Source organism: Heloderma suspectum, chromosome Z, assembly GCF_057233095.1.
Source record: "Heloderma suspectum isolate Gila_16-S chromosome Z, 16-S_ref, whole genome shotgun sequence".
Classification (NCBI taxonomy): Eukaryota; Metazoa; Chordata; class Lepidosauria; order Squamata; family Helodermatidae; genus Heloderma; species Heloderma suspectum.
The window spans coordinates 4,792,762-4,814,042 of NC_139476.1; the positions used below are offsets into that span (position 1 = coordinate 4,792,762).

Sequence of the window (21,281 nt, forward strand, 5' to 3'; positions counted from 1 at the left end):
TGTGAGATGTCCCCAAAGATTTCTGGAGAGGAAGTTGGGCTGATTGGAGACCTTCTAGATAAAAGGCACTGCGATTTCCCCCTTCCCCCAAAGAGATGCAAGGACAGACAGACAAGATCCTTTCCGTAAACCTTTCAGCAGGAAAAAGAGGTAAGTGTCTGTGTATTGGGGAGACACTGAAAACCATCTTTGATAGCAATATCTATGTAAACCTTTATAAACCACCCAGAGAGCTTTGGCTATGGGGAGGTATAGAAATGTTAATAATAATAATAATAATAGTATGTGTGCATTTAATTTACTACAATACATTTCTCAAGGCATTTTACAATTTCAAACATAAGGGTACTATGGAATCCCAATGAAAATGATCCAGAATATATAACTAACAAAAATGCCAGCATGGCATAAAATATACTGTCAAATATGAGATGGAAAACCATGTCAGAGGGACTAGAATAGTCCAAGAGCCAGTGTGGTGTAGTGGCAAGAGTGTTGGACTAGGAGCTGGGAGATCTGGGTTCTAGTCCCTGCTCGGCCATGGAAGCTCACTTTGTGACTTTGGGCCAGTCACAAACTCTTAGCCCAACCCACCTCACAGGGTTGTTGTTGTGAGGATAAAATGGAGAGGAGGAGGATAATGTAAGCCGCCTTGGGTTCCTTGCAAGGGAAAAAAGGCGGGGTATAAATGCAATAAATAATAATAATAATAATAATAATAATAATGAAACATTAGAGTACTAAAATATTTACAAATACTTAAACAGATTTTTAAAGCTGGGAAGGACAGGAAAGTCTTAGCTACACACCAAAAGCTGTCAGGAAACCAGGTGAGCTTTCCATGAGAAAGAATTCCAGAGATCGGGGGCCCACCACCAAAAAAGCTCTCTTGTTGCGACCCTCTGAACCTCAGAATGGAGGAAACTTGAAAGAGAGCTTCCATGGATGACTTAAACTACAAGCAGGTATATCCTGTAAGTGTCTACTCAAAAGTAAGTCCTATTGTCCTGTTGAAGTAAATGGCTGATGGGTGGAGCAGTTTGTGGGATCAGTTTAAAGCCAAAATAAATTCCCCCCTTAAAGTATGAATAGTATATTTATCGAATATTTGATTTTCAAGATAAACATTTGTTATGCAATGATTTTCCGGTAGCTCTTAACATCAGACAGAAGTCATTCTTTAGCAGTCGATGGCTGATACAGGCACAAACCTGTGCATGTGTAGACAGAGAAAAAAGTATTGGAAAGCGTTTCCTTGTATAGTTTTGAAATCCACATAGCATTTTGGGTATATTCAGAGAACAAACATTTCCAGAATGTTGTTTCGACAAACCCGCATAGAGTGAGTGGGGGTAGAGAGGGTGAATAAAAAGAATTAACTATCTTGGGGAGAGGGAACTCATGTACAACACTGTACGGTGGGATGCAAATTTTTTAAAGTCAAGGACATGGCCCCATCCATGGAAATCCTTAAGCATCAGGGTGGAAGGATAAAGATAAAGATCAATATGGAGGCATATATCTTTAAGAGATATTCAGCCTGTGGAACTCCCTGCCACAGGATATTGCAGTGTTTGCAATGGCCCCATTACATTGGGGGAAGGGGTTTACTATGGACTGAGAGGCTGTATTTGTCTGAAAAGATAGGAAAGTATTTACACTGTCACTTCAATTTCCTGCCTTTAGTTATTTTGGAAAGAGGGTTTAAAGGCCTTCTAGAAGCAACTATGTCCATATGACATGTTATTTTTATAGAAACAAAGACCAGGACGTATTTCTCCTTGGAGAGTTTTTGCAATAGTATACTGGCTTTCTAAGTAATCAATATGCAATTTTATACAAGTCACTCCATAGCAAAGTTTGAATTTCAGGCTGTAAAGATGTGTAAGCAACTTTTATTTTATAAGGGGCGCTGGATTGTACTAACCTGTTTCTTTAAAAAAAATAATGAAAAAAATGAAAACAAATATCTTCTTCGTGGGCTTTCTTCAGGGATGGGCAGCTTCTAGGGGTTCAACTTCTAGAAAATTCAGCAGCATGGCAATGAGGATGGCAGTGGAAGTTGCAAGAGGGAAAGCATGGGCACATGCCCACCCCAGCTTTCTTGGGCTTTTGCGTCTACACACACACACACACACACACATTGTATGGTATCTAATATTGTTTGGGGAGAAGTTGAAAGTCTATGCATTATTAATAACCTTGAAAGTGATGGCCAAAGAAAAAGGTCTGAAAAAAGATTAGGCTAACATGCTAACTGAGAAAGGATCTTAAGAACTTAACTCATGTAGTTCTGATGGGCCTATTTTCAGCCCCAGGCTGCTGTGGACCAAGAGAGGGAAGCGAAGAAAAGAGAAGACAGCAACAGAAACACAGCACGCTAGCTAAAAATGCAGCTAAAATATAGTCAGGCACGGGGATGCTTTGGTCTCCTAGGGATGTATGCAATGGGATGTATACAAGGTTTATCTAACGATCTGCCCAATTCATTTCAACGGTTCTGCTCTAAGTAGGCCTAATATTGGCTGCAATCCCTCCATACAGACAATGCTCTTGATCTCGGTGGTGACCGTGACCTGGCTGGTCTCCCAGAGGACATTCACTGCTGCTCTGGATCTGGCCCTGGAGGAAGCCTGGAGAGACTGGAAGGCTGCCTGCTCTAAAGAATACACTGAGGTGAGTTACGAGAGGGGGCCGTGAGCCACTGAGCATAGGCAGAGTTGGAGTGCCGTTCTAGAGAATGACACTTTTGTGAAAGGAATAAGCATCCTGAATATATATTCCTTAATACAGGTAGGCAACCTGGGACCACCACCCCTATCTAAAACCATGGAAAGCTGCGACCAGGCAATGTAGACCCACCTTCCCCCACCTGGTTCCCTCCAGATGTTTGGGACTGTAACTCCCATAAGCCCCACCCAGCATGGGCAATGGTCAAGGGCTGTGGTAGTAATAATCCAAATGATCTGAAGGGAACCAAATAAAGGAAGGGTCCTCTTATTTATTTTATGTAATTAATTTATTACACTTCCATAGTGCCCAATCGCCAAAGCTCTCTGGGCAGTTCACAAAAATTAAAATAATAAAATCTAAGGCAATAAAATTAATATAAAAGTTGAAAACTACAGTATGAAAATAAGCAACAGAAACTAGCAGTAGTATAAAGATTTAAAATACCAGATTTAAAACAGAGACTGAAGAACTAAACTTTATCTTGCTAGAGCGAGAAAGGGAAAACAGCAGGCAGCGCTGACATGATTTTTGGTGGTGGTGGTAGATGTAGGAGGGTCTGTTAGGCCACAAAAAATGGCTTGGTGAGTATAGTCTGCAGACTGCACTTTTTTCACCTGTGTTTTCTTTCTTTCTTTCTGTCTATCTATCTATCCATTTCAGGAGTCACCAACAACCTTCCTTGGTGCCCACCAAGAAACCCAACTCCTCCCAATTTTTATTTTAAAAATATTCTCTTACTGGCAACTGGGATTGCTTCAAAACTGGGATTGCTTCTTAATTTCCCATGAAAACCTCTGGAAAGGTCACTTGTCCTTTGTGACTAGCCATGCCCATGCCCTACCCCTGGCAGCCATTTTATGGTTGCATCCAGGACAGGTTCCTACATTTCCCAATGTGCCCCAAAGTTTCCCTACTATGATCTATTTGGCACAGAAATCACTTTTGCCGGATCAGGCCAAGGCCCACTGAGGCTGCAATCCTGGTCATGTCTACTGATACCTAAGTCCCTTTAAGCTAAATAGGGCTTACTTTGAGACAAGCATGCTCGTGTGTGTGTGTATGCGTATATTTTGTTGTCGTTCAGTCGTTCAGTCATGTCTGACTCTTCGTGACCCCATGGACATAGCACGCCAGGCCTTCCTGTCCTGCGCTCTCTCCCGGAGCATGCTCAAGTCCATATTCATTGCATTGGTGATGCTGTCTAGCCATCTCCTCCTCTGCCGTCCCCTTCTCCTTTTGCCTTCAATCTTTCCCAGCCTCAGGGTCTTTTCCAGTGAGTGTGTGTGTGTGTGTGTGTGTGTGTATATGTTTTTAGACATGAGTCGGCAACTGCCAGCAACTTTCTGCCCTGTAAATCCAGCTGAATTGTGTGTTGCAAAACCCTTTGCATGCTCAGGGGCACTCTACTATACAGCAGGAAATAAAAACAATCCTGCTGCATTCTACTGCAGCCAAATCCTGGCACTAAAATCATTTGCTGGAGCTGAACTCCTCTGCCTCCAGGCCTTGAAACCTGTTGCTCGATGGTGGTGGGAAGCTAGGGCGTTTCCGTTCTTAACCGACTGTCTTCTTTGCAGGGAGAAGAGGCTTTCCGGAGAGCCATCTGGGAGGAAAATGTGCGGATGATTGAACAGCATAACCAGGAGGCTTCCCTGGGGAAACACACCTATGAGCTGGGCATGAACCACTTTGGCGACTGGGTAAGCACCCTCTGGGTCATTTCATGGAGAGTTTCCTTCAGTCCAACCATGTGGGCTCTGTTCAGGGCTGGCCCAACACGCGTTGCTGCTGGAGGCACAGAAAAAGGTGGCATATCATTCCACGCACGAAAGCTGACCATACTGGCAGTAGGGATATTGTGGGAGTCCAGGAAGGGCGTGGGGACTGGCGGACCTCCCCTTGCCTGGCTGCTCAGACTCCATCTGTGGACCACCATGTTTACCAGACTCAGTGCATGCTGACTCGGGCAAGCGTGGCAGGCCCCCCTGGTCTGCCGAGCCACCATTTTGCACAAAAATGGCGGCTTAGCCTTTTTCATAAATCCCCATTTACGCAAATGGCGGCCATAAAAGGGCTGTTTATGCAAGATTACAGGCATGAATGGACCATTTATGCCTGTAGGCCATAGAGCCCACAATCAGGGATGCAGGAGAAGTTTGTTTTTGCTCACAAAGCATGTTAATGTGCCCTGTTCGAAGCCCGGAATGTGAGCATGAGCATGTGTGCACCAAAAACATTTGCAAATTGCTGAATGAGCTCACAGGATCAAAGCACTGAGATATTTTGAATAGCGGGGACACTGATGCCATCTGCCACCCTCCACACACTTCCCTGTCCCTTCTGAGCTTAGCTGCAATTATTGCGATAGCTCCCTTGGTGGAGAGGAGAGTGGATTTTCCCAGAACGCTATAAGTGGTCTCTGTTGAGAGCAGTTTCTGTGACAGGACTCCTCAGGTTTCCCCATGTCATCTGTGGGAGTAAGGAATGCTGAGGGACCACAATTCTCCTCCAAAGAGGACTTCCCTTCTGGGTTTGGGTTGACTGGGAACCTGACTTTTTTGAGGTGGGGGGCAGTTTGCCAAGAGGGAATATTTATGCCTGAATTGGAGATGCTGAGCTGGCGATTAACCATGAATCTGAGGGGGGGGGAGAAGCTGTGCTATTGATGCTGGTCTCTACCCCACCCCACCCCACCCCACCCCACCCCACAGACCGATGAAGAGTTTAACCGGCTAAATGGCTTTCTTCCTGACCTGGATGAACAAGATGGCGACAATGTGACCGTGTTCCGAGAATCAGCCACTCTGGAGACTCCTCCAGCTGTGGACTGGCGCACCAAAGGTTATGTCACCAAAGTGAAAAACCAGGTGAGTGGAGAAACATCTGGGAAGACTCAACGGTGAAGCCATGAGGAAATATTCCGGTGTGTTTGTTTTTTAAAGGTAGTTAATTTATTCCATTGCTTTATACTTGATTAAATCCATTATTCAATGGTATTAATTTAATTGTATTAAGGGTTGTTTTTTTTTTAACCCTGTAACTTAAGAGAGCAGTGTGGTGTAGTGGTGAGAGTGTTGGACTGGGACTCAGAATGTCCGGGTTCTAGTCCCCACTTGGCCCTGGAAACTCACTGGGTGACTTTGGGCCAGTCACAGACTCTCAGCCCAACCTACCTCACAGGGTTGTTGTGAGGATAAAATGGAGAGGAGGAGGATAATGTAAGAAGAGCAAAAAAAGTGAGATATAAATATAATTAATAAATAGATACTTTTAATACCTTAATAAATTATTTTATTAAGTGAAATGAAGTTGACTGTAGTAACTGTATTAACACCGGAGTTATATGTTCAGAGTGCCTCCTTCCAGACAATAGTTTGTACCGTTGCATTCTGCACAAGCTGCCGTCTCTGAACTTTCTTCAAGGACAGCCCAACATAAACTGCATTACAATAAGCCATATCCAGTGTTCACCCACGTGTGGTTTTAGTCGCTAGGCCTTAAGAAATGGGTGTTGAACCACCTTCGGCTCAACAGCCAAATCAATTTTGGAGAAGCCTTCAGGAGCCATATTCCAGTGGTGGACAAAGGTAAAACAGGGAGGGGCCGAATATCCAAAATTCCCCAAATACCTGCATATTTAAGCTTAAAGCTCTCCATGCTGGTAACTTAGTCTTAGGAGAGAGATTTCAACCTTTGAGGGGGGGGGGGGGACACAAAGATAGGGAAACCCTGATTGGTTGGGCTAAATGTTGTGGGAGTAGAAGGGGCGTGGTCTTCTGGGGAAGCCTAGAGGCCAGATTTGGATTCCCAGTTGGCCAGATTTATTTATTTGTGGCATTTATATAACACTGAATATAATAAAAATAATATAAAACATAATATAGAACATAATATAAAATAAAAACATCTGAGTGGTTCACACAACATTAAAACACAGCATTAAAAACACTTCCAACTACAGTAAAAAAAATAATCAAGGAGCAGTAAAATGGAGCAGTGTGATTAATTTACTTGGAGCCCAGGGAAAACCTGGGTGAACAAGAGTGTTTTCACGAGGCATTTGAAAGCTGTCATGTTTTCTGCCTCCCAAACTACACAAGGGAGGGTTTTCCATAGGGTGGGTGACACTACAGAGAAGGCCCTGACATCGGGGTATTGTGTGGTGACATGCCGTTAGTTTCGGAATGACCAGCAAAGCCTCTTCTGCTGATCTTAAAGGTCCCCTAGGTTTATTCTGGAGGTGACGGACTCAACCTTGGGGGAGCTGGGGGTGGCGACAGCTGACAGAAAGCTCTGGCATGGGCTGGTCCATGAAGTCATGAAGAGTCAGAAGCGACTGAGCCAACAAACAACAAAAGTTTATACAAGGGGTATGAACTTGAGTTTCAACAGCCCTGCCTTAAGCTGCTCAAAGTAGGTGTGTGGCAGAGGTGGGATGTGGATCTTGCTCCAGCCTTGACCAAGAGATAAAACTGCTTCTCCTTTACCGCAGGGCAGCTGTGGGTCTTGCTGGGCGTTCAGCGCCACCGGAGCCCTGGAAGGTTTGCTTTTCAAGCAGACTGGCAAGCTGGTCTCGCTGAGCGAACAGAACCTCATCGATTGCTCCCGGAAGCAGGGCAACCATGGATGCAACTCTGGAACACCAATTAATGCCTTTAAGTATGTGATAAAGAATAAAGGCATCAACTCAAACAAGACCTACCCCTACAAGGCAACGGTAACCCATCCATGAGTCTGTACTTGTGTTCCATAACCCTGCAATCATGCACAGATAACGGCCCACAATGTTTGAATCATCTTGTTAGCCAAGCTGAAACATGTGGTTTGCAGAATCCATCTGTTCCCCTTATCCTAACTGTAACGGACAATTTCTTGCTCCTGTCAGGGTTCCCCTTATGACCTGGACCCCCTGAGCAACTCCTTAAGGATTTCTTGCCTCCTTAAGAGTCCCACCTTCCTTCTTTTAAACTTCCCCTTCCCAGTAATGTGGGGTGTAGGATTAGGCTGTAGGCGTGGGGTGATTGACACTCCAGACCCCTGGGGTTTAAGGGCCGATCTACATTGCTCCCACCATCGCAATGAATTCAGTGTCCTGTCGGGTTAAACGCTCTTGCATTAAAACGTGATTATCCACACTCACCCATTTTCCCCGTTGCAGTGCTTCATTGAATGCGCGAGCTTGGTTCACACTTGAGCACTGTGCTGTTTTCCTGTTCTTAAAGACAGAGGCTCTCATTGGAGGATCAGAAACTCTTCGTGTTTCTGCTGATTCCACGCCACCACGCTCACAGCTCTCGACGGCCCCATGTCGTCTTCTGGCTACTGATCGCATAGCTTCCTCAGCACTCAATGTTTCCTCAGCAACAAGCAAAGGGCTAGATGTGCATGCACTTGTCTGATCTCAGAAGCTAAGCAGGGTCGGCCCTGGTCAGTAGTTGGATGGGTGACCGCATGGGAATCAGGCTTCCTGCACTGAGCAGGGGGTTGTTCTATCCCTTCAAATGAGACTACGTTTTACCCCCTTCTATCCCCCGCTTCAGATTTTTTTTTAATTAAGGTGTTATCTTCGAAGAATCGTGGCTTCTCCGCCATGTTTTTTTTTCCCTAATTCAGGCATGATCTTCGAAGATTTGAAAATTCAAAGCTTGTGCCAGGGACTTGCACCATTTAACTCTGCACTGTGTGAAGTGATATAAGTCTTTCCTGTTGTCTGTAACATGAGAATGATTCCTCAGCTGAGGGCCTCTCTCCATGACATGCACAGAAAAACCCTAGTTGACCTCCCCTTCCCTCCCCTTTATAGGATGGACCATGTCATTACAACCGTAAGAAAGTAGCAGCCCGGTGTACATCCTTTGTACAAATCCAGAAGGGGAACCCCAGAGCCCTGGCACAAGCTGTGGCAAATGTCGGTCCAGTTTCCGTTAGTTTCGATGCGAGTAGCAAAAAGTTTGAGTTATACAAAGCAGGTAAGGTTCCCTTTGGGGAATGCAGGAGGCTCTGGGCCTGTGGATTCCCATGGATGCTTCGAGATGGACACTTCCTAGCACAGCCAATCAAAAGACATTGCACAGCTATTCCAACTGTCCATCCTTAACAGATATTTTTCTGGTACCCTACTCCCCCTGTAAAATGTGGCAGTGCAATTGCACAATAAAAGCCTCCTCTGAAAGTAGGGATGTACAAAAGTCACTTACCTTATTGCAGTTGTGATTCGCGGTGGGGGGGAGTTGCTCCCCCCCTCCCCCTGGAATCCTGCCTGGCTGGCTCTGCTCCACGGCAGCTCCTCGGAGCCGCCGGCCAGGGCTGTCCGTGGCCAGGCTGCTCTGGACGCAAATGGTGGCCACCGTAGCGGCCGCCATTTGCTTCCTGCCAGGCTGCCATGATAGGCTATGTAAGTATTTATGTAGCCTATCACAGCAAAGAGCAGGAACGCAAACGGTGACCGCTACACCATTTGCGCCGCTGCTCTTTTCGTGATAGGCTACGTTAAGTATTTACGTAGCCTATCATGGTAAAGGCAGCCACGCAAATGGTGTAGTGGCCACCATTTGCGTGGCTGCCTTTACCGTGATAGGCTACGTAAATACTTATGTAGCCTATCATGGAAAGACCAGCCACTGCTGCCGGAGCTGCTGCCACCGCCGCAGGTAAGTTTTATTCCGGAGGGAATTCCGCGGGGTGGCAGGGGGGTGGGAGGCCATTCAGCCACGGATTTTCAGGGGGCTGAATGGCAGTGCATTCAGCCTCACTAAAATCCGTGGCGGAATTCTCCACCATCTCTGTGACTGAAAGCACTCTCAGATACTTCCCACCCCGCACAGCAAATGCTCATTCCATGTCCACTGACAACACTTAGTCCTCCTTGAGCTGTTCTGGGTTCTCCTCCCCTTCATTTTAGAAACAAAGATTTCTTGTACTTAACCCAACCTTGGAGTCCCCCTCAGTCTGCTGACACCTTCCTCTTTATGTGGGTCAGGCATTTTGGCTACAGCCTGCTTCGCACTTGAAGAATGACTTTGCTATATAGCAGTGATAAAATATTGCTAATGCTGATTAGCATTATGTATGAAATTAGGTATGAAAGACATAAAAGTGTCAGTGGAAAAAAGAAAAAAAAGAAAGCCCACTCCCACTCATAGATTAAACATGTCTCATGGACTCTGTAGTACTGGCTTTTGTTGCTTGGTTTCCACCTTGCTCCAGGTTAAGATCGTAACTTTACCCACCTGTGATCCTCTGGCCCATGCATTATTAAATAAAAATAATACCTCCCAATTGCTTATTTTCAATGTATATCTTCCACCTCAGAGTAGCAAAGCAGAAATACCAGCCCAATGGAAAAGATTAACCCAATACATGATAAAATTAAAATCTCAGTATCCATTTGCTGAAGTTCTTTTGGCCAGAGACCTTAATGCAGGATAGGGATGGCCATGAATTTCTCCACGAATCTCGGGGAGGCTGAATGCCAACGCATTCGGCCCCCCGAAATTGTTGGTGAAATTCTCCGCCACCCCCCCCGCCACCCCGGGATGGGACTTACCTCCCTCGAATGTCCCTCTCGGCGGCAGGTCCCAGCAGCATTTCGGCAGCGTTTTGGCGGGGGCGGCGGCCGGTCTTCTGACCGGCTGCCGCCACCACCATTACAAGGTGAATGAAAAAAAAAGCACACACCCCCGTGATAGGCTACGTAACGATTAACGTAGCCTATCACGCCTAGATTTCCAAAGTCAGCCGTGATAGGCTACATTAATCATTACGTAGCCTATCACGGGTGACTTTGGGGGGGAAAAAAAGCGCATAGGCTATTTGCGTTGCCCTTATTTTCGCCATAGTCTACGTAAATCTTTACGAAATAAGGAACGCATTTGCGTACGCGCTTTTTTTTTTTCCCAAAGTCACCCGTGATAGGCTACGTAACGATTAACGTAGCCTATCACGGCTGACTTTGGAAATCTAGCCGTGATAGGCTACATTAATCGTTACGTAGCCTATCATGGGTGTGTGTGTGTGTGTTTTCATTCACTTTTTTATTTCGTGGCCGGGGAGATGGGGCGCTTCTCCCCGGCCTGAATTTCGGCCGGGGGAGGCAGGGCACCTCCCCCGCCCCCAGCCTGAACTTCAGGGGGAGAACCGAAGTGCCTCCCCCCCACCGCGAAGCAAGCTGCGGGACCAGGTAAGTGACTTTTGTACATCACTAATGCAGGATAGTGACTCCTCTCTGATACAATCCAAATTATAGAATTTTAATGACTCAATTGAGAGTCTTCTTACCTATACAAGGTTCTCTAAAGATTCACAGATAAATCAGGTTGGAATTTGTTTAGCAAAATTCTCTATTTGTCTTGATAAAACCATCCAAAATGGATCTTTTCCTACCAACAGTCCAAGTGAATATACATTTACCTCTGTAAAAGGTAGAAGTGTTATTGATTATGTTCTTATTTATCTCAAGTGAAATGTCAAATCTCTGACTTTTTTGTAAGAGACTGTACAGATAGAGATAATTAAATATGGGAATGAATCATTTTGTAAAAACCTGTTCCCTCCCTTCTCTTGCTATGTAAGATGCAGACATTTTTTCTTCCTGTAAATTAGTCAGATGGACAAAAATTATAGACAGAAAGATTATAGAGATTCTTAACTATCCTGTTTCAAATACTCTGAATGAACAGATAACCCACACTCAAGATACTGACGATGCTTTATATTCTTACACTTATCATGCACAAATATTTCAAATGGCCCTGAAACAACAGACCAGTTTAAAACCTTGGTATGATAAAGTTGACATTTGCAAAATCAGATTCACTCCCATTACTATTTTTATTGCAACGATAAATTAAATTTTCCCCTGAAATAATATTATCAGCTTAAAAAGAAATATGAAAGTGTTATTGTCAAAAAAAGAAAAGAAAAGTGTGGCACAGAGAGAATAATGGGAATTATTGATAAATGCTTCACTAACGAACAGTAATAAACTATTTGGGGATTATGTATGTATGTATGTATTGCATTTCTATACCACCCAATAGCCAAAGCTCTGTGGGCAGTTCACAAAAATTAAAACCATAAAGTACAACATAAAACAATATAAAATATACAAGCGTAAAACTGCAGTATAAAAGTACAACCAGAATAAAACCTAGCAGCAATGCGGAGATTTAAAATACAGATTTAAAACAGCAGAGCTAAAAGACTAGAATGCTGAAATGATGGTAAAATAAAAAGGTCTTCACCTGGCCCTGAAAGGAGTACAGGGTGGATGCCAGCCAAACCTCTCTAGGGAGCTCATTCCACAACTGGGGTGCCACCACAGAAAAGTCCCTCTTCTTGGAAGCCACCTGCCTCACTTCCTTGGGCAGGGGCTTCTGGAGAAGGACCCCTGAAGATGATCTTAGGGTCCAGGCAGGTACATATAGGAAAAGGCAATCCTTCGGATAACCTGGCCCCAAGCCGTTTAGCGCTTTGCCTGTTAATACAAGCACCTTGAATTGGGCCCGGAAATGGACTGGCAGCCAGTACTGCTGGAAAGGTACTGGCATAATGTGATCTTGTGCAGTCCCCATTAACAATCCCACTGCCCTGTTTTGGACCAGCTGAAGTTTCCAGACCATTTTCAAAGGCAGCTCCATGTATAACTAGTTACAGGTGCTTTAAAAATCAGGACAGCCAACTGTGTAGGATATGCAGCCACATGTTTGGAAACAGGGGTAGGATTTGCAGAAATTAGAGCATGAACTCAGGCACTAAAATTCTGGCTACATCTCCGCTTTTCTTTCATCATCATCCGCTGTTGTACAACTTATGCTGGCAGACCCATATTCTAGGTCTATTACAGGGGTGCTGAATTCCCTTACAATTCCCCTACAGTTTGCCCTTCCCTGGCAACAAATGAAGTATGATTCCAGTCTCCACGATTCTAAATGAAGGGCTGGTTGAAATAGAAACACAGGAATCTGCCTTAGACTGAGTCAGCCATAGGTCTATCTATCATAGGTCTACCAGGGGTGCAGAACATCAGGCTCAGGGGCCAAATCTGGCCTCTGGAGTCCTTCAGAGGGCCGCACACCCAACCCTGGCTCCACCCTTTTCCTCAACTCCCAGTTCCCACTTCTTTGTCACCCCCCCCCCCCAAAAAAAAAGGTTGAATTGTCTCATCTAAGGCTTGGCTACTGCCATGGAGAGCCTTAGGCTAAAATAAGCTGGTGTGTTTGGTAGTTTGGGTCCCACCGCTTTTCACTTCACCTGACCAACCACTAGAATGTGGCCCCTGAGAGCTTCTCCAAAACGGATTTCGGCATCCCTGGTCTACCCCAACCAGCAATGGCTTTCCAGGGTCTTTTCCAGGTGTGTGTCTTTCCCCAGGGACTTTTACATGCAGAGCATGTGCACTACATCACTGAGGTATGGTTCTTACTCTGTTTTCTATTCTGTCCCTGATCCCTCTCATTCCTCACCTGTCCTCTGTCCAGGGGTCTTTTTCCTCAAGGGGTGCGGCAGAAATGTGGACCATGCCATGCTCCTGGTTGGCTACACCAAGGCTTATTGGATCCTGAAGAACAGGTGAGATCGAAAGTTGGAGGTGGGCAGCAGGTGGCCGATTTGCCAGCAAGGGACAGGCAGGGCAGAGATCTTGCAAGTTTCCTTTTGATTCTTGAAATGCCAATCATTGTGCCCAGGGTGGGCTCCAAGTTTGAGGGAACCCTGAAGAAGACCTCCCCGCTGTAGGAACTCTCCTCTGTTGGTAGGGCCTGGAGGGACTTCCCTGGTAGTGGTCGTGGGCAGCAACCTTGTTAATTTCCCCAGATGGGATGCCATTTTTATTTCCCAGAATGCCTCAGGTGGATACTATGTTGTGGCATTGTAGGAAGTTAAACTGGCCACCAGCCCACCACAAGCAGTTCCTTTGAGCACCAGAAAGGGCCCACTGGGGTGTTCGGGCCCTGGCATCTGCCCATTGATGATGACAGACGTTGACACCTGAGCTGACCAATTTTGGCTCCAGTCTCTGGCAGGCTTTGGGCAACATGTTCTGTGGGGGTGCCCTCCTTGTCACCAATCAGCCACTGCTGATTCACTTGTCCGTTCCTTCTGGGCCTAATCCATCCTCCTGCTCAGAAGGAGCATGAAAGGCAAGGGGAGGAAAATGTGATGTCCTTTAGCATGTCCCAAAGGGCACGTGCCTTTTGTACACCTGTGCTGTTTTGCCCTGGCAGTGGCAACTGAATGATCTTTCAGAAGAGGGAGTTTCACTAAAAGTCAGGGGGTTGTAGCTTCTGCAGTCTCAAAGCTCTGCCTTAGAGCTCATCTCATTGAATTCCTTCCTATGGCTTGCAATGGGTGGGATTATTTTTTCTTTCACCAGAAAACCCCTGCAGAGGGGAGGGGGAGGTAAAAAAAAAAAAGCCTGCTGGTGCTGCTGGGAGAATTTTTTTTTTAAGGCTCCATGCTCCCTTCTAGGGCCTGCATTGCTTAGGACAGATCAGGGGCTGCAATATTGGTGTGCCCAGTCAGAGAGTTTAGGATTGCCAAGTGCCTAGAACTTTCCTAAAGCAAGGGCTGTTCGTTACTGGTCAGAAAAGTGTTTTTCTTCATGACTTGGAAGGTAAATGTCCACACTGTTTTGGTTAACACATTCATAATTTGCATGGTAATAACTACAATTCTTGACTTGTTTGACCTTTATAAGGCTTGACCTTAGAAGTTTCACAGTTGTTCTTTATATAGAAGAGCAGACTTTAACTCTGTTTTTGATAGTTATGGATTCAGTTTTAAGAAGTTGGGTATAGACCTGGATATTTATATTACATTATATTATATTTATTATATTATGTTACATGCAGATGTCATTCTAAGCTATTATTTTTAAGGGATACTTAATACAACCAAAATTTTAAATAGAGGATGGGGATAAAGTGGCATTTGCCTGTGCCTCTATTTGAGAGAAAGCAGCTAAGGGACATAATCGCATGGACACCCCCCCCCCCCAGAAGCTAAGCTTGAGGCTAGCCTTGGGTTGGGTTGGGTTGGGTTGGGTTGGGCTAGCCCTGGTTCACTGGTTGCCTGTGTAAGTTAACATCCTTGCTTTTCAAATGGCCACTGGAGTCTTGCCTGCTGATCCTGGCTCCTCAGTGTCGAAAAGGGCATGTAGCGGAATAACCATCTGTAGCCACTTTGGAAGTCACCATGTACCACGCATGTACACTCGTTGTACACTCTTAATCTGAAATATGCAAACTGCCCACTGGCTGGCCTTGGGTAGGTCAATATCTTGCCCTAGGGCATCTCTGCACCAGCCTAAAATCCTGCATTTAAAATAGGGCTTTCTGCTTCCGTTTTAAATGCAGGCTCACGACTCCGTTTGTCACGTGACGTGCTTCCTTTCCCCCCATATCTGAGCCTTCCATTCTCTTTCATCGGTCTCGCTCCTCTTCTTGCCGCCTTTCCTCTTTTCACAGAGGAAACTGAAGCGGAACACAACGGGCTAATGTGATAGCTCATGATCCGCGGTCTATTTAAAAAACAGGACAAAGGGCATTTAGTGCAGGAGGGTCACGGCAGGGTCATGGCGTCATGTAAAGAGCCTGCAAACGTCTGTGAAGGTAGGAGCCATCTCAATCACAGGATAAAAGCCTGGTGTGAAGGAGCCCCTAATGTGCCTCACGAGGATTATTCTTAATGCTTCTAGACACTGCTATTGCGTTTTACATATCTGCACCACTGCTAGGTTTTACTGTGGGTTTTTTTTTTATTCTGTAGTTTGAATCTATTATATTTTATACTGTATTTTCCGTTGTATTTTTGTGGTTTTAATTTTGTGAACCACACAGAGCGGCTCGGCTATTGGACAGTATAAAAATGAAATACATACATACATACATACATAACCCTTGGCATCTTCCCAGCTCATGGCCCACCACAAGAAGTGAATATATATATATTATTGACTTGATTCTTTCTTCATGTTATTCTTCTGCAGCTGGGGCACAGACTGGGGTGAGAAAGGTTACATACGTTTGGCAAGAGGAGTCAAGAGCATCTGTGGAATAGCAAGCTCGGCTACCTTCCCCACCCTCTAACTAGCCAAGAGAGCTGGGACCCCATCTCCTGTAACCGCCATTCCTCCCATGCCCCCTGCCAACAAAGGAGGAACTGCTGCTTCTGACTATACTGCATGCAACAGAGCTGCAAGCAAAACCTTCACCGGCTGATTTGACATGTAGCATGGATGCACCAAAGCTTATGCATTGGAGGGAGCAATCCTATGGCTGCTAGTCAGTGGCTAGATGGCTGTAGGATATGTGGTTTTCCGGGAACCGATCTCAGGGCCTGCGCTCCGAGGTCGGTTCCCAGGGAACCAACCTTCCCACCCGCGCTGCCTTGCAAGCAGCACGAAACAGCCCCGCACTCTGTGGTCGGAGGAGGAGCATGGAGCGGCCAAAACAGAGCATTCTGGGGGGGTGTTCCAGGGTGGGGAAGGTGGAACTGCCGGTACAACACACCCTATGTGTCATCTGGCAGCCTCCTGCCCCGCTCTGCCTTCCTGCAGCTAGACAGCCAAAATCGGCTGTCTAGCTGCAATGTAGGGCAGGAGAAGCGCGGAGGGAATGATCCCCTCCGTGCTTCTCCTGCCCTGCATTGGATATGTGGTCGCCTCCAAGTTCGGAGGTGACTGCCTATCCCTATGGGAGTGTGCCCTTAGGGTGTCAGGATGGAACCAGGCTCTCTGGTTTAGTTTCAGATTCTGAGTCAGATTCAGAGGCAGAGCTGGAAGAAGCCCAGTCGAGACAGAGAGCAGGGGAGGAAATTCCCTAAGATTCTCCAGGAGTCAGGGATTAATCTTCCCAGGAGCTTGTCAAACAGGAGACCCAGGTTCAGAGACCATCTTCCCCCTTCCCCCAACCCCCACCCTCCATGGGAACTCAGCCTTCCTTGGAGTGGGGAGGGGGCACCAGAACTGACAGACCCCAGAGTCTGCCCCAAGGTTGCACAGGTGGAGTTGAGAGGAGGTGGGAGGCGGCCCATCAAACTGGCTGCATGTCAGAAGTTGGGTCAAGGATCCTCCCTGAAGGAGGCATCCAGTGAAAGCCTGTAGGGCATGGTGGGAAACTGTTCCTTTAGTAGATAAGCAACTGCCTTGCTTTGTTTAGCTAATTAAGCTTAGACGACAGCTTCTAGCCTTCACAGACGCTACAGGTGTGAAGACGTGTTTAAACCGAATAAAGACTCTGTGGATTGCACAGCAAGTCTCTGTTGCCTCACTACTCAGTGGGAACCCTGACATAGGGAGATGTTTTCCTAAGTTTATATCTGGAGTGAGCAGTTCTGGTAGACTTCCCATGCCTTAAGAATTCCCAAGGAAGGTAAAATTCCTGTCATGTTTTCAACATAAGAGCACCACAACAGCCCTGCTGGATCAGACAAAGAACCTCTCTAGTCCAGTTGACTTTTTTTGCACAGGTGCCCCAACAGGAAGCCTACAAGCAGAGGCCGATCTACATTGCACCCGCCATCGCAATGAATTTGGTGTCCCGTCGGGTTAAACGCTCTCGCATTAAAACGTGATTATTCACACTCACCCATTTTCCACGTTGCGGTGCTTCATCGAATGTGCAAGCTCAGTTCACACTCAAGCGCTGTGCTGTTTTCCTGTGCGCGCTTGTCTGATTTTGGATGCTAAGCGGGGTCGGCCCCGGTCAGTAGTGGGATGGGCGACCGCCTGGGAATCAGGCTTCCTGCACTGAGCAGGGGGTTGTTCTATCCCTTCAAATGAGACTAAGTTTTACCCCCTCCTATCCCCCGCTCCGGATGTTTTTTTTAAAAAAATTAAGGCTTTATCCTCGCAGAATCAGGGCTTCTCCGCGATGTTCTTTTTTCTAATTCAGGCATGATCTTCAAAGATTCGAAGTTGTGAAGTTACTTCCCTTTCCTGCTTCCCCCTCCCCCTGAAATTGGTATTTGGAGGCAGACTACAGCCATTTCAAACTGCCCAAAGGAGACCGTCAGTTTCATATTAAAGATGTTTGCCTGAACCAGGGGTGGGGAACCTCTTTCAGCCCAAGGGCCTAATTCATTTTCAGAAAAGCTCTCAGGGGCTGTGCTCCAGTGATGAGTGGAGCTGAAGGCAAGATGGGGCAGGGCTAAAATTAAAAAGAGCATTTGTTTAGGTGAAAGCTCTTACTATAAGTAATTACTACGAGACGCATTTCAGCCTTTTAGTATGGAGGGAAGCTGCACAAAAGGGGTGTGGCCTTTTGAGGACCTCTGGAGGGTTGATTGGCACCCCATAAGGGATGGGTTTGGTCCCCATGCCTCAGGTTGCCACCCTTGGGCTGTTAAGGGGCAAGACAAATACCTGTCCTTGATGTGCAGAGATGTTGCAGAGAGAGAATAATGATGTTGATGTTGCAGAGAGAGAATAAGGGCACAATCCTATGGCCACTAGACAGTGGCTAAATCACCATAGGACTGGTCGGTTCCCAGAGAACTGCCTCCTTGTAGGCGGTGTGGATTGTCCCCATGCTTTGCGCTCATAAGAGCAGCTTGGAGTGGGGCAGAAGGGGGCGTTCCTGGGGGCAGGGAGGGTAGGGTAGGGTGGAAATGCTGGTACGATACTTGTTATGTGATGTCCAGCCTCCTCCTCATCCCTTTGCTTTCTGTAACCCAATAACCCACCCATCCCATTTTCTTTTGTAAGGACCTTAGTCGTTGCTAATGCCTCTTCTTCTGCTTGGTTTCTAATAAAGTTTTAGCAACGAATTGAAACAAACCAAAACAGCTTATGCATCTTTATTGAAAATGTGACTGTCTGCGTCCAAAACAGGCACTCCGCCCCTGAGTTATGGCCTTTCGTCTAAGGAGCAAGTAAGAGTTTAGCCCCCGAGACTTTGAATAGGAGGCTAGTTAAAATAGGAACCTGGAGAGCTGCCTTACACCGAGTAAGAGCTTCCAGCTCTAGGATTGTCCGCACCAGGGGTGTTGAACCTCTTTCAGTCTGAGCGCCAACTTCCTTTTGGAGAAGTGCTTGGGGGGGCAGATTCCGGGGTGGGGGAAAGCAAAGGCTAAAGGGGATGGGGCCAAAAATACCAGACATGCTCCAAATTACCAGCATATCTTAGCTTAACACTCTAACTGCCAGTAATTAAGCATTGGGAGAGACATGTCAACCTTTTAGAATGGCAAGGAGAGGGAGGAAGTGCAAAAGTTGGGAAGCCACCCAATGATAGATGGTTGGGGGAAAGGAATGGGGTCATGGGAAGGAGGCATGGCCACCTGGGAAATACAGGAGGGCTGGGTGGGACTGCGGCAGCTCCCCAAGGTCTCAGGCAGACCCCCCTCCCGTCCCCGAGATGCTAGGGATCGAACTTGGAAACTTCTGCTTGCACAGTGAGGGCTCTACCAATGAGCCATGGTCCCCTTGCTTGTGCTGTAAAATACAGCCCGGAAAGATTTTGAGAGAGAGCACCTGGTCTCATTCTTATTGCTGTTTTGGCTGTGCTTCATCTGTTTGCTCATACATCCAGTGAGTGTGCCACAGTTTCAGGGGTGTGAAGTACCAGTGACCACACACTAGCATTTCTCAACTGCTGTGGGGTGATGGATGGGTTGAGGGGGGATCTTGAAAGAGAGACTTCCATTCCAAGGGGCTCTTTAACATCTGGTGGTCTGTCCTTGTTGTGGCATAGCCCTCCACCTCTCCTGTTCTCTCTTTCTCTTTCATGTTCTCTCTGTGGTTCTGTCTACACACCCATAGTCTGCCATCTTCAAACCACAAGCCTGCAACTCTGAAACCACTTGCTAAAGTGCTCGCTGTGGGTAGAAAACAGAAGTTACAGAGACAGTTGTACTATTTAAGTCATACCAGTACGAGTATGGAATTCAACCTTAGGGATTTGAATTCATTAGAAATATAGGACCTCAACTTTTCGTTTGTAGGAAATAAGCTGCTAGTCCTTATGGCTGTGAAAATAGGTTTGGGGGAAAGTGCAGGTTATGTGTTCTTTAAAGGTCATTCCATGATGGGGGCGTCAACAAAGATTACATCTAACTGAATTTATTAAGAACAAAACGACAGTGGTTTTCTTCTCCTACTGCTGGGGCTCACCGAGGGCTGACCCCTTGAATGATGGGCCTGGCTTTTTCAAACCTAAGAGGGAGGTGCCCTTAAAGATACAGTCATATATTCAACTAAACTCTACTTTCCTATACCTGGCAAAATTATACAAGCTGGACTTTATCGCACTGGTATAAATAAGGACTCTTGGCTTTCAATTGGGGCAAAGGAAACTACTAGTCCTCATGGCTGTGAAGATAGGTTTGAAAAATGCCCGGAGAAGAGTCTGGCACACTTTAATCCCTAGATGGGGTAGATGAGTGCCTGCCCGCAATGCCCATCCTGTTACCCTAGGCGTCATCATCATGTGGACAAATCATCTGGGAATGGGCCAAGTTCCCATGTAATCCTCTGGATGGACTTTACTCCTTGGGTTTCTGGGGAACATATCCCTGATGGCCAACTGCCTTCCATGACATAAATAGTACAACTGTCTTTATAGCTTTTCTTTTTCTACCCACAGTGATTATTTTAGCATATGGCTTTGGAACTGGAGAATTGTGGCTTGAAGATGGCAGGCGGTGGTCTGGCAGACAGAGCCACAGAGAGAACATGAAAGAGGAAGAGGGAATGGAAGGCATGGGGAGCTATGCCACAACGAGAAAAATAACAGTCGGATGTTTAAGAGCCCCTTTGAATGGAATCCTCTTGTTCAAGACCCCCCTCCAGCCAGCCATCACCCCACAGCACTGCCAACAAATGCCAGTGTGTGGCCACTGGTATTTCACGCCTCTAAAACCGTGGTGCACTCATTGGATGTACGAGGCATGCAAATGGCAAAAATATGCACAGCAAAAATAGCACTCACGGTGAAATCAAGGCCTTTGTCAAGGTCTTCCTGGCTGTGTTGTATGGCACTAGTAGAGTCGCCTCTCAGGGGGAAATCCAACACTTTGGGGGCCCGATGGATCCCGTGATGGCCCTGGCTCAGCTTACATTTGTGAGCCAAGCGACACGATAGTTCCTGAAACATGGGAATTTTGCTGAATTTTTTTTTGTGCAAAATGGCGGTGGCATCGGCAAGGAGAGGGCGAGGGGTTTGTGCACAGTGGTGCTGGGCAGCAAGTGCTGGGCGGCCAGTGGCAGGTGGAGGAAGTCTCCACTGCCACTACCCGCCGCCTGCCACCACCCAAACTGCCACCACTGTGCGCAAATGGTTCCTTCTCTCCCTCCTGGTTCCCGGGAGGGGGAGAAGGAGAAGGGGCCATTTGTGCACAGCGGTGGGGCTGCTATGCATGAGTCTTCCCTTCTCCCTCTCAGGGCTGGGAGAAGGAAAGACTGTGCACAGCAGCCCGCTGGAGGATGAGAATGAGCAGCCATGCAAAGACGGAGTGTCAGAGCCCTCGCTTTGCAACCCAAAGGTTCCAGTTTTGATCCCCAATATCTCTATTGTGGGGCAGGGAAAGACCCCTTCCTGAGACCCTGGGGA

At 46.6% G+C, this 21,281-nt stretch overlaps 2 protein-coding genes across 4 annotated transcripts in view; one reads left to right on the forward strand and one right to left on the reverse strand.

Moving 5' to 3' along the window:
* On the forward strand, window positions 1-18,501 carry LOC146333532 (cathepsin L2-like). Of its 3 annotated transcripts, XM_084825690.1 has the most exons (9): window positions 1-150; window positions 768-992; window positions 2,545-2,676; window positions 4,311-4,433; window positions 5,445-5,600; window positions 7,226-7,450; window positions 8,537-8,702; window positions 13,212-13,302; window positions 15,719-18,495. In XM_084825690.1, exons 2-9 carry the CDS (start codon window positions 942-944, stop codon window positions 15,816-15,818), a joined length of 1,044 nt encoding a protein of 347 aa, XP_084681816.1. In that variant the 5' UTR covers window positions 1-150; window positions 768-941; the 3' UTR covers window positions 15,819-18,495. The 3 variants fall into 3 exon arrangements, with proteins under 3 accessions (XP_084681816.1, XP_084681818.1, XP_084681817.1); XM_084825692.1 differs by lacking the exon at window positions 13,212-13,302 and having other exon boundaries at window positions 15,719-18,501; XM_084825691.1 differs by lacking the exon at window positions 768-992.
* Window positions 10,748-21,281, reverse strand: part of LOC146333533 (cathepsin L-like peptidase) — a 23,488-nt gene continuing 12,954 nt past the window's right edge. The window contains exon 8 of the mRNA XM_084825694.1: window positions 10,748-11,323. Within this exon, the coding sequence (XP_084681820.1) occupies window positions 11,296-11,323 (28 nt within the window). The 3' untranslated portion in view covers window positions 10,748-11,295. The remainder of the gene's footprint in view (window positions 11,324-21,281) is intronic.

Bases quoted from the DNA above. Each gene is read 5' to 3' on its own strand.
- LOC146333532 (XM_084825690.1), top strand. From the start codon at position 942: ATGGATGACTTAAACTACAAGCAGGTATATCCTGTAAGTGTCTACTCA. The intron at 4,434-5,444 runs GTAAGCACCCTC...CCCACCCCACAG, and splicing joins TGAACCACTTTGGCGACTGG to ACCGATGAAGAGTTTAACCG. The intron at 13,303-15,718 runs GTGAGATCGAAA...ATTCTTCTGCAG, and splicing joins TATTGGATCCTGAAGAACAG to CTGGGGCACAGACTGGGGTG.